This window comes from Peromyscus eremicus, chromosome 4 (genome assembly GCF_949786415.1).
Source record: "Peromyscus eremicus chromosome 4, PerEre_H2_v1, whole genome shotgun sequence".
Lineage (NCBI taxonomy): Eukaryota > Metazoa > Chordata > Mammalia > Rodentia > Cricetidae > Peromyscus > Peromyscus eremicus.
Window position 1 is genome coordinate 9,834,476 of NC_081419.1, and position 15,187 is coordinate 9,849,662.

At 52.3% G+C, this 15,187-nt stretch overlaps 1 protein-coding gene across 4 annotated transcripts in view; it reads left to right on the forward strand.

Annotated features, from left to right (window-relative positions):
- Dab2ip (DAB2 interacting protein) overlaps window positions 1-15,187 on the forward strand; it is a 193,360-nt gene that overhangs the window by 119,941 nt on the left and 58,232 nt on the right. For all 4 annotated transcript variants that reach the window (XM_059260165.1, XM_059260164.1, XM_059260162.1 and 1 more), the window contains exon 3: window positions 262-404. In XM_059260165.1, coding sequence (XP_059116148.1) covers window positions 262-404 — 143 coding nt within the window. The remainder of the gene's footprint in view (window positions 1-261; window positions 405-15,187) is intronic.

A 15,187-nucleotide genomic window follows, 5' to 3' on the forward strand; every position in this document is an offset into this window, starting at 1 on the left:
CAAGGCAACGGCGGCTTAGGGGCGGGGGCGACGTGGCGGGCTGGGCCGGCCGGCGGGCGGGCGGGCGGCGCGGGGTGGGCTGGGCCGCGCTGCGCGGGCCGGGCCGTCGGCGCTCGGTCGGCGGGCGGGCGAGCGGCGGCGCGGGCCGCGAGCTGCTGGGGCCGAGCCCGGCCCGCCGTGGGCCGCGAGGGTGCGGGTCCCGGCCCGCCGCCGCCGCGCTAACCCCGCCTCCCCTTCCCCCTCTTGTCGCCCCGCGCGCAGGGCTTCCTCAGCCGCCGCCTCAAGGGCTCCATCAAGCGCACCAAGAGCCAGCCCAAGCTGGACCGCAACCACAGCTTCCGCCACATCCTGCCGGGGTTCCGGAGCGCAGCCGCCGCCGCCGCCGCCGCCGCGGACAATGAGAGGTGAGCCCGCCGTCGCCCGGGCTGTGCCCCGAGGGCGCGGGGACAAAGCCAGAGCCGGGCAGAGCATGCTCCCGAGGGAGGGACGCCTCGCCGGCCTCCGGGAACTCCGGGAACGGGGTCCCCGTCGGGCCGTGGGACCGGGGCTGTACCCTTTGCTGCCCCCACCGGCTGCTGGAGGTCCGGGGTGAGGCCGGGCGGCAAGTGCCCTCTCGGGCACGAGGGGTCCTGCTTCATCTGGCCGAGGTGGGCATTGTTTCCCGGGCCGTGCGGTGCCTGGAGGTAGGGACGGAAGTGGCGCCTCCACCCTCAGGACCCATCCCCCGGCCTGCCGAGTCCCTCGGTGTCCGATACAAAAGGCGTTTTCGCCTGGGTCTTGCCTAGACCAGGCAGCGCTTGTGGCGCGGAAAAGGGTGAACATCTGGAGGGGAGGAGCAGGGGGCTGGGCTGCTTAGGGGGCACATCTGCGCTAAGTAGGGCACGTGCTCCGCTGGGGGCTGGGGCGAGCAGAGCGGGCAGTGCCCAGGCGCTGGGTTGATGGGCATAACCTGAGACCTGGGAAGATGGGCCTTCCCCCCTCCAGTCTGGGCAGCTGCTCCCCTCCTTTACCTCCCGCTCCCAGGGGTGTCTCCTATTCCCTGCTTCCTTCTGGGTAAGCTGGGAGCAGGTGTGGAAATTCCAGGGGGAGGTGGCTTGTGGGGCAGAGGAGCGAGGAGGAGGTTGTTGAGCCTGCTTTGGAGTCACTGGCGATGTGCAGGCTTCAGCTCGCAAGGGCAAGCCATCCTGTCCGTGCGGGGGCACTGGGCGGGCACAGCCTCTGGATTCTCCTCCTTGAGTCGTGCCAGCCACAGGCACCTTTCCACTTAGGCACAGGTACAGTGATGGATTCCTGTGCCAGTTAGAACGTGTCGTGGAGGTGAAGGAGCCAGTAGGCGCTAAGAAGCCTTTTCAGTATTCAGCCCCAATGTCTTAGGCTACTGGCATCTTCCTTCCTGGGTCTGTGTCTGTTTTACCATTGGCGAGTTGGCACTTTTTGTGTGGAAGGCACAGGTAGAATGATAATGTCTCTCCTTTCCTCCTTGGTTCCAGCAAGCAAAGGAGCCCAAGTTATCCTAACTCCTGCCCAAGGTGGAGTGACGATTAGTGACAGCTAGTGTCTTCCTCAGAGTATCCCTCCCACATCCCAGTTAGAACCGCTAGACCTTCCTTGTCCCTCAGCCCAGAGCGGCTCTCCAGGGCATCCCCACCACTGTCCGCACCTGGCTTCCTGTCCCAGCTGCCAGGCCGAGCCCCAGGCAGGACCCCCGGCCTTTCACTGATGGCTATGGTGCCCCAGGGGACCAGGCGGTCCCTGGCAGGAAGATGCAGCCGGGTCAGAGCTCCGTGCTGGGTGCAGCCACTGCGTCTTTGAAAATCTCCATTCCCATCTTCGTTATTATTGTCTGTCTGGGCGGCAGGCCACCCGGTTTGCTGCCTTCATCTCTCCTACGGCCCCCACCTTTGGCTGTCTCCCCCAACAGCATGCCCTTCTCTGCGTTTTCCCTGGCAGGGGTCCGGACCCTCTGTTCTCACATGCGAGGGCTTGTGTACGTACCTGGTTTTGTGTGCATGTGGTGGTTGTCCGGGAGCCGGAGAGACAGCAGGCAACGCGGGTCTCTCGGTGTGTCTGCCCTCTTGAGAGCAGGAAGCATGCATGTGGTGTTTACCTCCCACCCTGGGAAGCCGGCACCAAAAGGCCAGCAAGCGCTTGGCTGGCAACCATAGCCAGAGGTCCAGGCTCAGCTAAGATGACCTGAGATACATCTGTTCAGCCTGGTCTCAGGTTAGCCTTGTTATATGCAGCGAGAGGGGGTAGGCAGAGTCAGGTTTGAGAGCGAAAGTACCAGTCCATTTCTGGAAATGTGAACCGCAGCAAGAGGAGCTGAATGTCACTGGCAGCGGCGTGGAATTGTCTTTTTAATTTCTATAAACAAAATCTGGCCTAGTGGTGTGACTGATACCGAAAAGGAACCCAGGTTTCCCAGGAACAGTCAGGGGAACTGGGCTTGGAATCCTATTCAGTCTAGAAGCTGAAATGGGCTTTGCCAGGGCTGGGGTCTCAGTTTGTTGCTTTGTTCAGGAATAGGTCTGCTGGCTGGTGTTGGGTGAATTGCCAGATGTTTCTCTGGGGCAGTCCTGGAGTCATCTTGGTCAGTGAATAACTAACTGTGGTGAATCCACTCCCACCCCCTCATTTCATGGTCAGACCTGGGTCAGTGGAGAGGTACCTCTTCATTCTGTGGGTGTAGTGCTGCCCAAGTGGGGTGGAATGGAGAGATTGCACCCCCTCTCTGTGGCACCCCACTGACTACCCTGCCTTTCTCCAGGGCTGGGGTAAATCCGGAGACACCAAGCAGTGAGTGGATGGGGGACCAGGACTCCCGGGAACGGGAGTAGAGGCTTCCAGGGTGGTGTGTGAGAGCCCTGATCCCAGAGGCCCTCCCATGTAGATGAACAGTTTAGGGCTATCTGGGTCAGTGCTGAGTCTAAGTGGGTGAATCTGTCTGGTTTGTAAGGCTGCTAAAGAGGCGTTGTTGCATGCTGTCTGTGTGCTCTGCAGACTGCTGTGCTGGGGAGATCCTTTTTTTTTTTTTTTTTTTTTTGTTCTGGAATTCTCCATCCAGAGACTGGAAAACCAGGTGGTTCTGTGCTGGAATCTTTGGGATTTCTGAGGAGGAAGTCTGCCCTGGGTGTGGGCTGCTGCTGTCGCTTGTGAGGCTTGGGTCAGGCCAGCAGAGGGGACTTGGAGGCTCAAGGGCTACAGAACAGGTTTGAGCCTTGTACTTATTCTGCTGAAAATGGCTTCAGGGGAGGGTCCCAACTGGTCTCTGATCTCTGGGCCTCGTAGACACTCCTTTCTCTGGAGGCTTTGGCGGTAAGCATCAGGGCAGGCAGTCACTTCTCCTGGGTAGCAGAAATGGGTGCAGGCCAGCGCTCTCCAGGTGAGCTGTGCCCCAGGTGAGCGGGTGCTCTCCAGGTGAGCGGGTGCTCTCCAGGTGAGCCGTGCTCCAGGTGAGCGGGTGCTCTCCAGGTGAGCCGGCGCTGACAGAAGCGCTTTCCTCGTGCAGGGTGGAAGTGTTGCTGATTCACTTGCAGGGGTTTTAATGTTGGTAAAGGCAATAAAGGATATGGTGGATGAGCCTTCCCAGAACCAAGACACCGAGCTAGGAGGTCAGTCAGCTGACATCCTTCTCTTTATTTCTCCTGATACCATTTCTAGGCGACTCTGGCCCTCTACATGCTGGGAGAGAGTGTCCCCTCTGACTCTGTGTGTACTCTGGAAGTGGCAGTACCCTCCTGTTCTTACCAGTTGGCCTGGTGTGACACTTAGCTTGGAAATGCAGGCAGTCAGGTGCAGCTAGGCAAGGCTGGTGTGTGTGCAGTTCCTCCCAGGGAATGTGTGGAACTCTGTTTCCACGGCTGAGAGTTACTCAGGTGTGTAGAGCCAGGGAGGGGAGATAATTGGAAGTTGGAGGTGGGGTTGTTACAGGGACCCTCATCTGGCCCTGAGTAGGCAGATATGGGTTCTGTTTCCAGGACTGAAGTAACCCTTAGAGGAAGAGACTGGAAGCTGGGTGAAGAACAGGAAGTGGAACGTTGTGTGCTGGCTCCTGCCTTGCTCTGCACAGGGAATGGGACATTGGGCCCTTGCTCGCTTCCCCTTGGGACTGGTCTGTGAAGTATAGTGACTACAAGATGCAGTTCAGACAGTTGCTAGGTATAATGTGAGTTTTGGTTTTGAAGCCATTCCTGGAGCAAGTCACTTAGGTTTTGAGAACCTCAGCTTATACATCTATAAAGTGGGCACAATGTAAATAATGATGGAGATACTGGTATTGATACTTTAGTATTTAATCACAAGTATTTGATCTTATTCCATGCTGTTTCCTTAGCATTTAATACTGGGTCTCATACACTTCTTAAATGTTTCTAAAATTTGATTAAGTGAAGCATAATATGTGAAAGAACTTAGCCTAACTGTAGGATTTGAAGTATTAGGTAGTATCAGTAGGAGGAAGCCATTTTGTGTGGTAGGCCTCAGCTTTCTCATCTCTAGGCTGGGACCAACAACCATAATTCTAGAGAGATCACAGATGTAAGAAGAATTGAGTCCTGATGGAAGTTGTTGTTAACCTTGAACAAAGCAGAGCGAGAGGCCTGGGAAAAGGCCCTCTTCCCGTCCACACCTGGAGTGCAGAGCTTTCCTGTGTGGTTTACAAATCTATTTTAAATGTCCGTTGTTCCAGCTCCTTCTGAGCCATCCTTATTTTAAATCATTTAGCATTTAGCTTTACTTTTTCTTTATTAATTTAAATCCTCGTGTGTTCATTTTTTTGTCTACATTTCTTATTTTCTCATAGGACAATGTCTTAGAAATAGAATTACTAAGTCAAAGAATATGAAGTTTGAAGTTTTTGACCGAAAAAAAGCATATCAAAAACCTATAATGGTTTATTCTCTGCCGGTGAGTTTCGAGAATGACGACCTGTTGGTTTGCTTCACATCCCTAAGAGATGAGCTGTCTGTCATCATTGAGACGGTCTCTTTCATTTTGGAAAGACAGAAAAATGACATTTCTTTATTTGCATTAATTTGCTTGTTAGTGGTTGAGTACGGAGTGCTCTCCTGAGTCAAGCGGCCGGCAGTGCCGTTCCTCCAGACTCACCTCTTGCGGCCTGTGTTCTGAGTTTCCCGACAGAGCCTTTGACAGACTTGCGGTTGCCCTGTCTTGTCTTCCTCAGCACCAGGAGGCCTTGTGTGGGTGGGCCTACATGTTACATGAGCTCTAAGGAGAAATTCACTAATTCCTGTGGAGGAAGGCTTACGGGTCTCTCTCATCTCTTCTCCTCTCTCCTCCCCCTCCCTCCAGATGGGACTCAGATTGAATTCTTGAACAATAATCATTACAAGGAAGCTTATATTCACACGGTACTTGGAGAGGGCATCTGTCCTTCACAGGGTAGGCAGGCAGAGAAGGGCTGAAAGGTCCAGGGAAACTGAGGCCACATAACAGCCAGGCCCTTTGTAGTTAGACTGCCTCCCTATTCAGCACTTCACTTGAGGCTCGAGCATGGGCAAGCCCAGCTAGAGCTTCAGCTCCAGAGGAGAGGGAGGCCACAGATGCAACCTGGATGCATGGAGCAGCCAATTTATTTTTGCTTCCTCATTTTTATTGCCTGCCTTTTATATCTGCGGCTCCCTTGTGGACCCTATAGATACCTGAGCTGGATAAAATTGTAAGGAATGGTGGAAATTAGCTAGTGATCAGCCCCAAGCTGCCCAGCTGAAGTTTCAGAGGCTAGGTAAGCCTACCTTTGGACAAGCACACATACATTTGCATGCTTTTTATATATTTTGCAATTGTGCATCTGTCCTTGGAAAGTTGTATGTGCGTGATATGTGAGTATTTTTCTATATGTCTTTGTATTTTGAATAAGTGTGTATATAAAACATTTGCAACAGACCAGTTTGGCATCCTGTTGGATTAGACCATATGAAGTTTTAAAATTTCTGTAGGTCAAATATAGGCAAATGATTCAAACTCAGTAAGTGCTGACTGCTGTATTATTGTGTATCTTCTTCATGTGTGTGTCGCCTTTTATGTTTATGTATACTCTGTGTTGTCCAGGTGCATGTTCTGTGTTTTCTGTATATATGTGTGTGGTCTGTGTCCATGTGTGTATTCCTGTCCACATTCGCAGTTCTGTCTGGGCATGTGGACATGCTGTCCTGTTTGTGAACAAGCTGCCTAACTTCTGGGGATAACTTACCCAGCAGCAGCCCTTGGACTCCCTTCTCAACCTCACATGCTAAGTAGACCCAGGTCCTAGTGACAGCCAGCCTCAGGGTACCGTGGGACTTCTCTCCCCAAGTAGCTTTGCCTATTTCCAGGTCCCATATCAGAGGATATGCAAATAGACTCTTTAATGGAATTCCTTTGCAAAATATTATTTGAACCAGAAAGTTAATTACTGGGCTCTAATTAACGGCTATTTCTGAAGACCACAGAAGCAAACTGGAGATCATAGAGAGACTGAGAAGGCGAGAAGGCAAACCACGGACCTCCCTGACTGGCTGTTGCCTTCCAGGGGAACAGCCTATGTTTGGCAGTCCTGAGACTGTGAAGGACAAAGCACCCCTTCCCAGAGAAGCTCTGATGGTTGTACATTTCTGCTGTCCATGAGTCTGTCTGTCTGGAAGGAGGACTGTGAATAAGCGTCCCATCCTGAAGGAGCTTGTGAGTGGATGTGGGCAGCAGGTCTGGATTGAACCGAAGCTGCCTGTCCTCAGAGCTCCAGGTGACATGCCTAAGGCCTGCTCTTTCTTCCATGAAACTGGCTCATTTCCCACTCACTCCATGCAAGGGGTACTGTCCCTTAGCCCAGGCAGAGCCTAGATAACTGCCATGGCCACGCCCCACCAAGGGCTCAGCTCCTTGCCCTCAGACCCCTCCCTCCAGTGCTTGTATGGAGTCTGGTCCATGAGTAAGGTGAGACTATACTCACTCTCGTGCCATCATCTGGTCTTTGAGTGCTGTCGGCAAGCCACACCCCCTACTAACCCCCTTCTCATCATGAGTCTGTGTGTTTCTGCACACCTTTAATCCCAGCACTCGGGAGGCAGAGCCAGGCGGATCTTTGTGAGTTTGAGGCCAGCCTGGACTACCAAGTGAGTTCCAGGACAGGCGCAAAGCTACACAGAGAAACCCTGTCTCGGAAAATCAAAAAAAAAAAAAAAAAAAAAAAAGGCTCAGAGGTGACTAATGCAGTTGACATGGAAGTTCCCCCTCCAGGCCTGCTGTGCCTGCTTTCCCATTCCCTCCTGAGTTAGAGAATGAGCTCCATAGACACATGGCTATTCACCCTGTGTGCTATTCTGCATGCACACATAGACTTTCTTTGGGGTGGGAACTTGGGTGTAAGTACTTGTGAAAGCCATCACTTATGCGCTGCAGGTCCTGTCTATGCTGGGCAAGTAGTGGGTGTAATCCCAGGAGAGGGAGGAAGAGAGTGTCCAACCTGACACCCTTCCTGGGTACTCCCTGGACGTTCTTAGACTAAGAAGTGACCCCCAAAGCTGGAGGTTAAGCCTAATCCTGGCAACATGTCAAGGATGCTTTTGCCTGCTCAGGAGGCCTGCATGCCTCTGACTCCTGACAGCTTCTGCAGTGGGGCTGGTCAGAAGCAACGACAGTGCTGTGTGCTGCACAGAAATGTTTAGTGCTGTCAGTAACTTTCCATGTCCTTAAGTTTCCTAAGAGAGATGGGGTAGTGGGCAGCCCTAAGGCCCTGTTGCTTGGGGCATCCTCCAAAAGGTAACCTGGCAGGCTTGTGTCACCCACCTTCTGTGGGCACTCATGGGAACGTTGGTGTTTCTGGCCAGGCTGGAGCAGGGGCTGCAAGAGTCACAGGCATGCTCTGAGTCCAGCTTTCCCATCTCTTGGAACATCTCCCTGTGTCTGCTGCCTGCCAGTGCAGCGGCCTTCCACCTCCCTTTCCAGTGGGAAGCTCCCGCTGGGGGCTTTTCAAACTTCTCTCAGCTGCCCTGGCAAAGCCCCTTCTCTGTTAACCTCCTGCCCACTCTTTTGACCTTCCTTGAACAAGCAGGGTCCTGCTTGATTGTACATCAACCTGGCTGGATTGTAAAAGAGCATTGGGCACAGAGAAAGATGGTACCAGGGTAGCACACACCCTAATAAGATGCGACATTGTTGTAGGGAGTTCTCATGCTGAGGGCAGTGAATTAGTGTAGCATCTCCCTGTGCCCACTGACTAAGGGGAAGTTAATTTCATGCTCTGTCTTTGACGTTCATAATCAGAGCCTTGTGTTGCAGCTGCAGATTGTTAGCATGTGAAGAATGGCCAAGCCTCAACAATTGCTGTTTCTGGTTGGGGAGGAGATTTATAATGGATTGTTCCTGGCCCCACCCCCTGTTCTCTTCCCATGTATGCCTTCTTTTCAGTCCCCACCCCAGACTCAGCTAGGAGACTCAGTGGCAGAAGTGGCTGGGTGGAGTTTGTCACAGATGTTCAGGGTAGATGTTCAGGTGCTGGGATGGCACCTGATAAAATACAGGTTCTTGGTCTCCACCCTAGACCTGCTGGATTACACTCTTTGCTTGGGTAACGTGTCTCCTCCAAGTCTAAGAACTATTGCCCAAAGTTGAGAACCTTTGTAGAGGGGCGAAGACTGACCCAGCTGTGTGTGGGCAGCTTGTCCAAGCATATCCTGTGCTGTGTTCTTGATTCCTCACAGTAGGGGGCAGGGGTTCCCATTTCACAGATGGAGAAACTGAAGCTCAGTGTGTGAGTGGCCCCTTGTCACTCCTGGGAGAGCTCTCTGCTCAGGTAGTTCATTCGCTGGCCAGAGCTGAGATTCCACCTTTATCTGGGCCTGCCATTTGCTTTAAGGTTGGTTGTAATACCTTTTCAAAGAACGTCTCAAACTGGGAACCCTCTTGTTAGAAATAAGTTCAGGATCAGAGAAAGAGCCCAGCACTCACTGACGTGTCCCCACGAGGCAGCATGCTCCCCTTGGTCAAGAAGGCGCTTGCTCTTCAGCTGTGGGGATTTCTCAGCCTGGTGTTGACTGTCTGGCTCCCACTGTTGAAAGCATCTCATTGTGCCAGTGCTCTGGGCTCCCTGGAGGTGCTTGGATGAGGTCAGGCATTGAGACCGTGGTCAGCAGGTGAGTGAGCTCGGAGAGGGAGGGCAAAGCTGGAGTCACACTCGTCTCCATCTCCAGGTGTACAGAATTGAGCCCAGACCAGTCCCCACGGCCCATTCCGTACTCTGACTGCCTGGTTCTAGGTATGAAGCTGAGATGCAGGGAAGTGACTTCACTCACCAGGATGAATAAGCTCCGGCCATGTAATTCAGGCCCAGTTCCATGAAGGCAAAGCCCCTGGGCAAGACAAGCCAGTGTTTGAGGGCTGGAAGGGTGTCCTGCCCTCTGGACAGAGCTCTCAGCACAGCCTAGAGGGGTCTGTCTTGAGGGTACAGATCAGTGCAGGTCACCTACCAGATGGTGACTGAATGAGAGGAGGCAGGGGGTCTGGCTTGTGAGGTAAGGTCTTGGAATTTGAACCCCTGGCTGCCCGTTCCAGGCCCTATCCCCTATAGTTGCCACACTACCACATGCTGAGGAGTCGTCTCCCGGAACCTGTCTGAGGCCTAGGCCGCCTACTGCTCCCCTCAAATTCCCTGTGTTAGTGAAGCAGGATTCCAAGAGGGAATGCACACTGCAGGTTTGTGCCGTCTTTGCTGGGCTTGGCTCATTGCATTCAGGTTGTGAAGCCCTGGAACTTCCTGGACTGTTGGAGCTGGGTGGGATGCAGATGTCTTTCATCTCGCTGTCTCCATGGCAGGCTTCTCTCGGTGCTGGGATGGCATCACCCACCACCTTTGAGTGGCCACTGAAAATGGGTTATGTCATGCCTTTCTGTGTTTCACGCTCACAGGTGCTGTTACCATCCCCACTTTACAGAGGGGACAGGAGTCCCAATGTGGCCCTGCCTGTGAAGCCCTGTCACCTGTCTTTCATGTGGTCTCTGCTCACATGTTCATGTTACATGTTCGGATAACACTAGTAATAGCAAACTGCTTACCATTTGAGGCGCATGTGCCAGGCATTGGGCGGTGAACACACACCATTGCTGACGGCCTACTTCTACTCCTACCTTACCCTTCCTGTCTGGTGAGTGAAGAAATTGGCCTCAGACAGTAGAGTCTCTTCTCCAGGGTTAGCCTCACAGTGGACTTAGAGACAGACTTCCTTTGGCTACAAAGTCAGGGTCCTCTAGTGGACTGGTCATGTGGTGAGCCATCTTCCAGGCCAGGCCCTTCCTCAGCTCATGACAGGCCAAGCCACGTGTACTCTGGTTGTCAGAGCTAGGTTCCAAACCCATCTCCCATCTCCCATCTCTAGGGCCTAGGCTTTAACCACTGGGCAGTGCTGCCTTTCCCTAGTTTACAGATACATAAATTGAGGTTTTCCAAGGGAAGTCACTTGCCAGTGATTAGCAGAGATGGGATTACACTTGGGTCTCTTCAGAGTATTTCACTGTCTCCTACATGAGAACATGGTGGCTGCCAGGAGAGTTTTTGGAGACTTTCTCTAGGCCACTAGAAACTCTGCAAGAGGCTGATGTAGTGGTGAAGTCTCAGGGAGGTAGGTGGGCAGTTTCAGTTTGTGGTTCCTCCATTGTGCTGAGTAACTTTCTAGTTCTTGAGTTGGTACTGATGAGCAGTAGCTGTGTTTGGGTCTGTGTTAGGGTGATGGGGAAGAGGGCAGGAAGGTGTTGGCTTTTGCAGCTCCCCACTCCCCAAATCAGAATGTGGTTGTGACTTTGATCACTGCCTTGGAAGGTGTCATGGTGATGGTGGATAGTTAACCTGTTGCCCAGTTTCCTCTGGGTCTGTGGAGGGCTGTCTTGTGGGCTGCAGGCCGTGGGCACAGTCCAGGGTACATGAGGTGGTCTCATCTTTGCCCCAGGGTTCCCGATGTGTGACTTTGGTGCTGAGGAAAAGGGTCATGAAAACCTACTCCACAGTATTTCAGAGCCTGTGCTGGCGCAGCTCAGCAGGGAACATTTACAGTCTCTTCAGACTGGGGGAAGGTCCTGCTCTCCTGCCTGCCACACTCCCAGACTAAGTTCCACAGAACACTATTCTTGCTGGTGGTAATGGGTTAGGGATGAGGAATTTCCTAGCCGAAGCCGTCTGGTGGTTGGTGGAGGATGACCTCAGAAGTGGTTTCAGAGGTTTCTGGATGTGGAACTATATGTTGTCTTCCACAGGGGCTGTTTGCTTCCTTGCCCAGAAGGTTAGAGCCTTTGAGAGGTCGTGTAGTAAAGACATCAGTTCTGCTTTGTTTAATCCAGGGTTTCCTGCCCCTACGCCTACCCCAGGAGCAGCTGTGGACGTCTGCAGGAATGTTCTGCAGAGCACCATTCGGTAAACACTAGCTTGAGGTGTTCCCTCTCCTCAGAAGCATGTCTTTAAGACAGGACTTTGGGTGCATTCCCTGCCTTCAGGGCCTGCAGGGGTGAGCCCTGCACAGTGGCGGTGCTGGCTCAGGGACAGGGTGATGCTGTTTGGGGAAAGTTACTATGAGGTGCCCAGAGCTGATCTTCAGAGTTGCTTCCAATTCTCGTGTGAGTGTGTGTGTGTGTGTGTGTGTGTGTGTGTGTGTGTGTGTGTATACGCGTGTGTATACGCGTGTGTGTGTGTGTGTGTGTGTGTGTGTGTGTGTGTGTATACGCGTGCGTGCACGTCCGTCCGTCAGTCCATCAGTCCGCCTGTCATGTCCACACCCTCACTGGATTAGTGGTTTGACCAGTACTAACCTTAGCCAGGATATTGGGAGTTGTTGTCCCTTTAGTAGGATGAGTGGGTCCCCTGTAAACAGCAGCTCTGGCTCTGGGTCTCCCCATCCCCCTCAGGCGCTCTCTGCAGAAGGCAGTAGTTGGGCAGAGGCTGTCCACAGATTTGCATAATTGTACTGTCCTCTGAATAATTAATAAAGCACTGTCCTTGCTGGGAGCAAAGTCTGTGCCATTATGGATGGGTCTGCCATGAATGGGTTTGCAGGAACTCTTCCAGAGGAGCCAGTGGTTCCTAGAGTCCTTGACCTTTCAAGGAGCCCTCTATCTAAGAGAAAAGTGGGGGCACTGAGTTGTTTTGGGGGAGTTGCTATTGTTTTTGTTTGTTTGTTTTTTGTTTGTTTGTTTTTGAGACAGGGTTTCTCTGTGTAGCTTTGGAGCTTGTCCTGGAACTCGCTCTGTAGCCCAGGCTAGCCTGAACTCACAGAGATCCGCCTGCCTCTGCCTCCCCAGTGCTGGGATTAAAGGCGTGCACCACCACCGCCCGGCGGGAGTTGCTATTGTAGCCCTGTGGCCCTTGTGCTGACCATGTCCCTTCTGGGATCCATAAATGGGATATATCTGGTACACATGGGTTATGCCTCTGTGTTCTCTCTGATTTCTCTGTTCTTATACTGTCTTCTCAAATGTGTGTCCAGCTGTTGTTGGGACCTTGCCCCCCCGTTTTTTGGAAGCCACAAGGGCATGGTGCTTACCTGTAGCTAGAAGTGCATTTTGGAGCAGGAGAGGGTAAGGTAGGCATATCTGCCTGGATCCTCTTCCGGAATTCCAGTCTCCCAGTTTCTGGACCTCAGAAGGTTATTGGTAGCCTGGAGGAAATTCCATTTGAGATTTCTAGTCCTTTTTTAATTGCCTCTTGTTGAGATGAATGTTCTTTCTGGTATGTGGTCTCTTGCTTCTTCTTATGCTAGAAATGGAAATTGAGGCACAGATCTGCCCCGATATGCTGCTGGAAATTGGGGAAAGTCCTATTTCTCCAAGCTGGGATACACTCCCCTATCTCCCCCTCTGTCCCGAGCTCCCATGGAAGTGTTTCTCAGAACTTCTTACAGATGTTACAGTCTGTTAGGGCTGAGGGAATCCTATTGTACATACAGGTAGGTGGGCAGCATTCAGTGAGCTGGAGGAAGTAGATTTCTTCAAGGCATGATTCCTCAACTTGAAATGCTAGTGTGTCTGAAACTACAAAAGGGAGTTCGGGTTACCTTCCTACCCACACTGACCGCACAGTGTCTGTAGGCACATCCCTAGAATGGGTGCCCTGTTCATAGGGACAGGCCATGCTGTCCTGCTAGAGCTGAATGCCCTGACCTCCTTTGCTGAGTGTGCCGTGTGTGTGTGTGTGTGTGTGTGTGTGTGTGTGTGTGTTTGTGTGTGTGTGTGTGTGTGTGTGTGTGTGTGTGAGAGAGAGAGAGAGAGAGAGAGAGAGAGAGAGAGAGAGAGAGAGAGAGAGAGAGAGAGTGTTAGTTGGGTGGGGTGGGGTGGGGTGGGTATGAGAGTATGTGTGCATACTAAATTATTTACCACTTTGCTTTCGTACCAGATAGAACTTTGGCAGGACAGGAATCATCATCCCATTTTACAGATGAGCTAGAGAGGCTCAGAGTAATAATTACACCAAAAGGCACCGAGTTTGCATTTTCAATTTACGCTCATCAGCTGGGCCTTGGGCTATTGCCCTGCAGCTACCAAGAACCGTCCGCTCCCTGGATCAAAGTTAGTCTGTTGGCTAGGGTGGGGCTGTGGGGACCTGTTGCTTCTCCAGCTGTCTTCTCCACTTGCTTGGAGCGTCTGGGGTGAGAGATTAGCAGAATCCCTGTTTAATAGTTTTCCCACTGTGAGGTTGGCTTTGGCACCTTGTGTCAGTGTGGGCATAAGACTGCCAGATGCCCCGCTCATTGGGCTGCCCCTGATAGGCTACCTTTTCCTCCTCTTGCCCTGTGTTTTGGAAAGTGATTTGGAGTGTTCTAGAAGTATAAGGCGTTCGTCTTGGGTTGTGGTGGTGGGAGGGAAAGGAAGAGTGTCCAGCTGGCTTGTCTTCCTTCAGCCCTTTCTGAGCCTAGAGGTTGGATGGGCAGCCTGAAGTGGACATGCTCTTGATAGGCATGAGGACTGTACTGCGGTGTGATTCAGGTGTGATGTACATGGGTATGACTCAGGATTTGGACTCAGCTGTTTCGTATTTTCATCCTCACCGCACTGAAGACAAGGCACACTGATGAACACAGTTCTGCTCTGTGGCATATGGACCTACCTGTGCCTGGGCCAGACTCTGTCGTCTTGGGTGATGAGACAGGTCCCCTGGGGTCTTGAGGTCTACCCGAGATTGCATGCGTGGTCATTTTATCATCTTATTTTTTTTTTATCATATTATCATACATTGGAGCTTCTGTTGGAGGCCCCAGGATCCCGACAGTAGATCCCATCAGCGCTCCCATAGTTCACCCCACCATGTAGCAAGAGATGGCCCAAGACAAGCAGGAAATGACGTTTGTGCTGACATTCTTCCACTTAGAAAATCAATATTCTGTGGTCTGCCTAATTGCTCTGTTGTTGCTAAATGAGTCATTATGGAAGGAAAATAGCAAATGCATTGTGAGATTAATGGGAGAAAATAGTTGGCAAATGACTTTGGTTTGCTTCCGAAACTCTGAGAAGGTGTTACTATGAGAAATCTGGAGAGTCATGCGAGTCCCAAGCAGTGGGGAGACAGGCAGCTATTGGGTGGTGAGGTGCTGGAGGTACTGACAGGTCTAAGATGCCCGTTTGAGTGGGGTGCCACTGGGACTGGAACCAGGAGTTAGTAAATGCCACGTTAGCCCGCACCGCAAAGGAACTTCCATGGCCTGGGCTGGAGGAAGGGGCATTGTTCAGGTAGACCCTGCCACTTGTCAGGCACCAGGCAAACTGGAAGAAGTGGTGGGTACTGAGCCTCTCCCCTCAGGGCTAGGATAAAATTGTCCCACAGGCAAATTATATTTGCACTGCCTGTGGAAGTGAGTCCAGATGTGGAATTTGATCCAGTGGGAGTAGGGTAGGAACAGTGAGCTTTCTGGGCAGGTAGAAGAGCTTGCGCACATTCCATGGTCTGGCTGCTGGGGGATGGAAGAATATGTGACCCTAAATCTCACAGTCCTAGGAAATATAATTCTTACAAGTGTGGAGACCAAGGCCGAAACAGCTAAGCACTTGCCTAAGGTCATATAGGCGTTAAGGTGAACTGGGTTCAAACCTGGGCCTGTAGAACCCCAAGTCCAAAGGCACTTGGAAGCTGGCACCTGCGGCTAGTGTCAGGGCCTTCATTCCCACAGAGGGACTGGCAGCTGCCTGAGACTGTTGAAGTAGGGGTCTACAGGACGCCAGC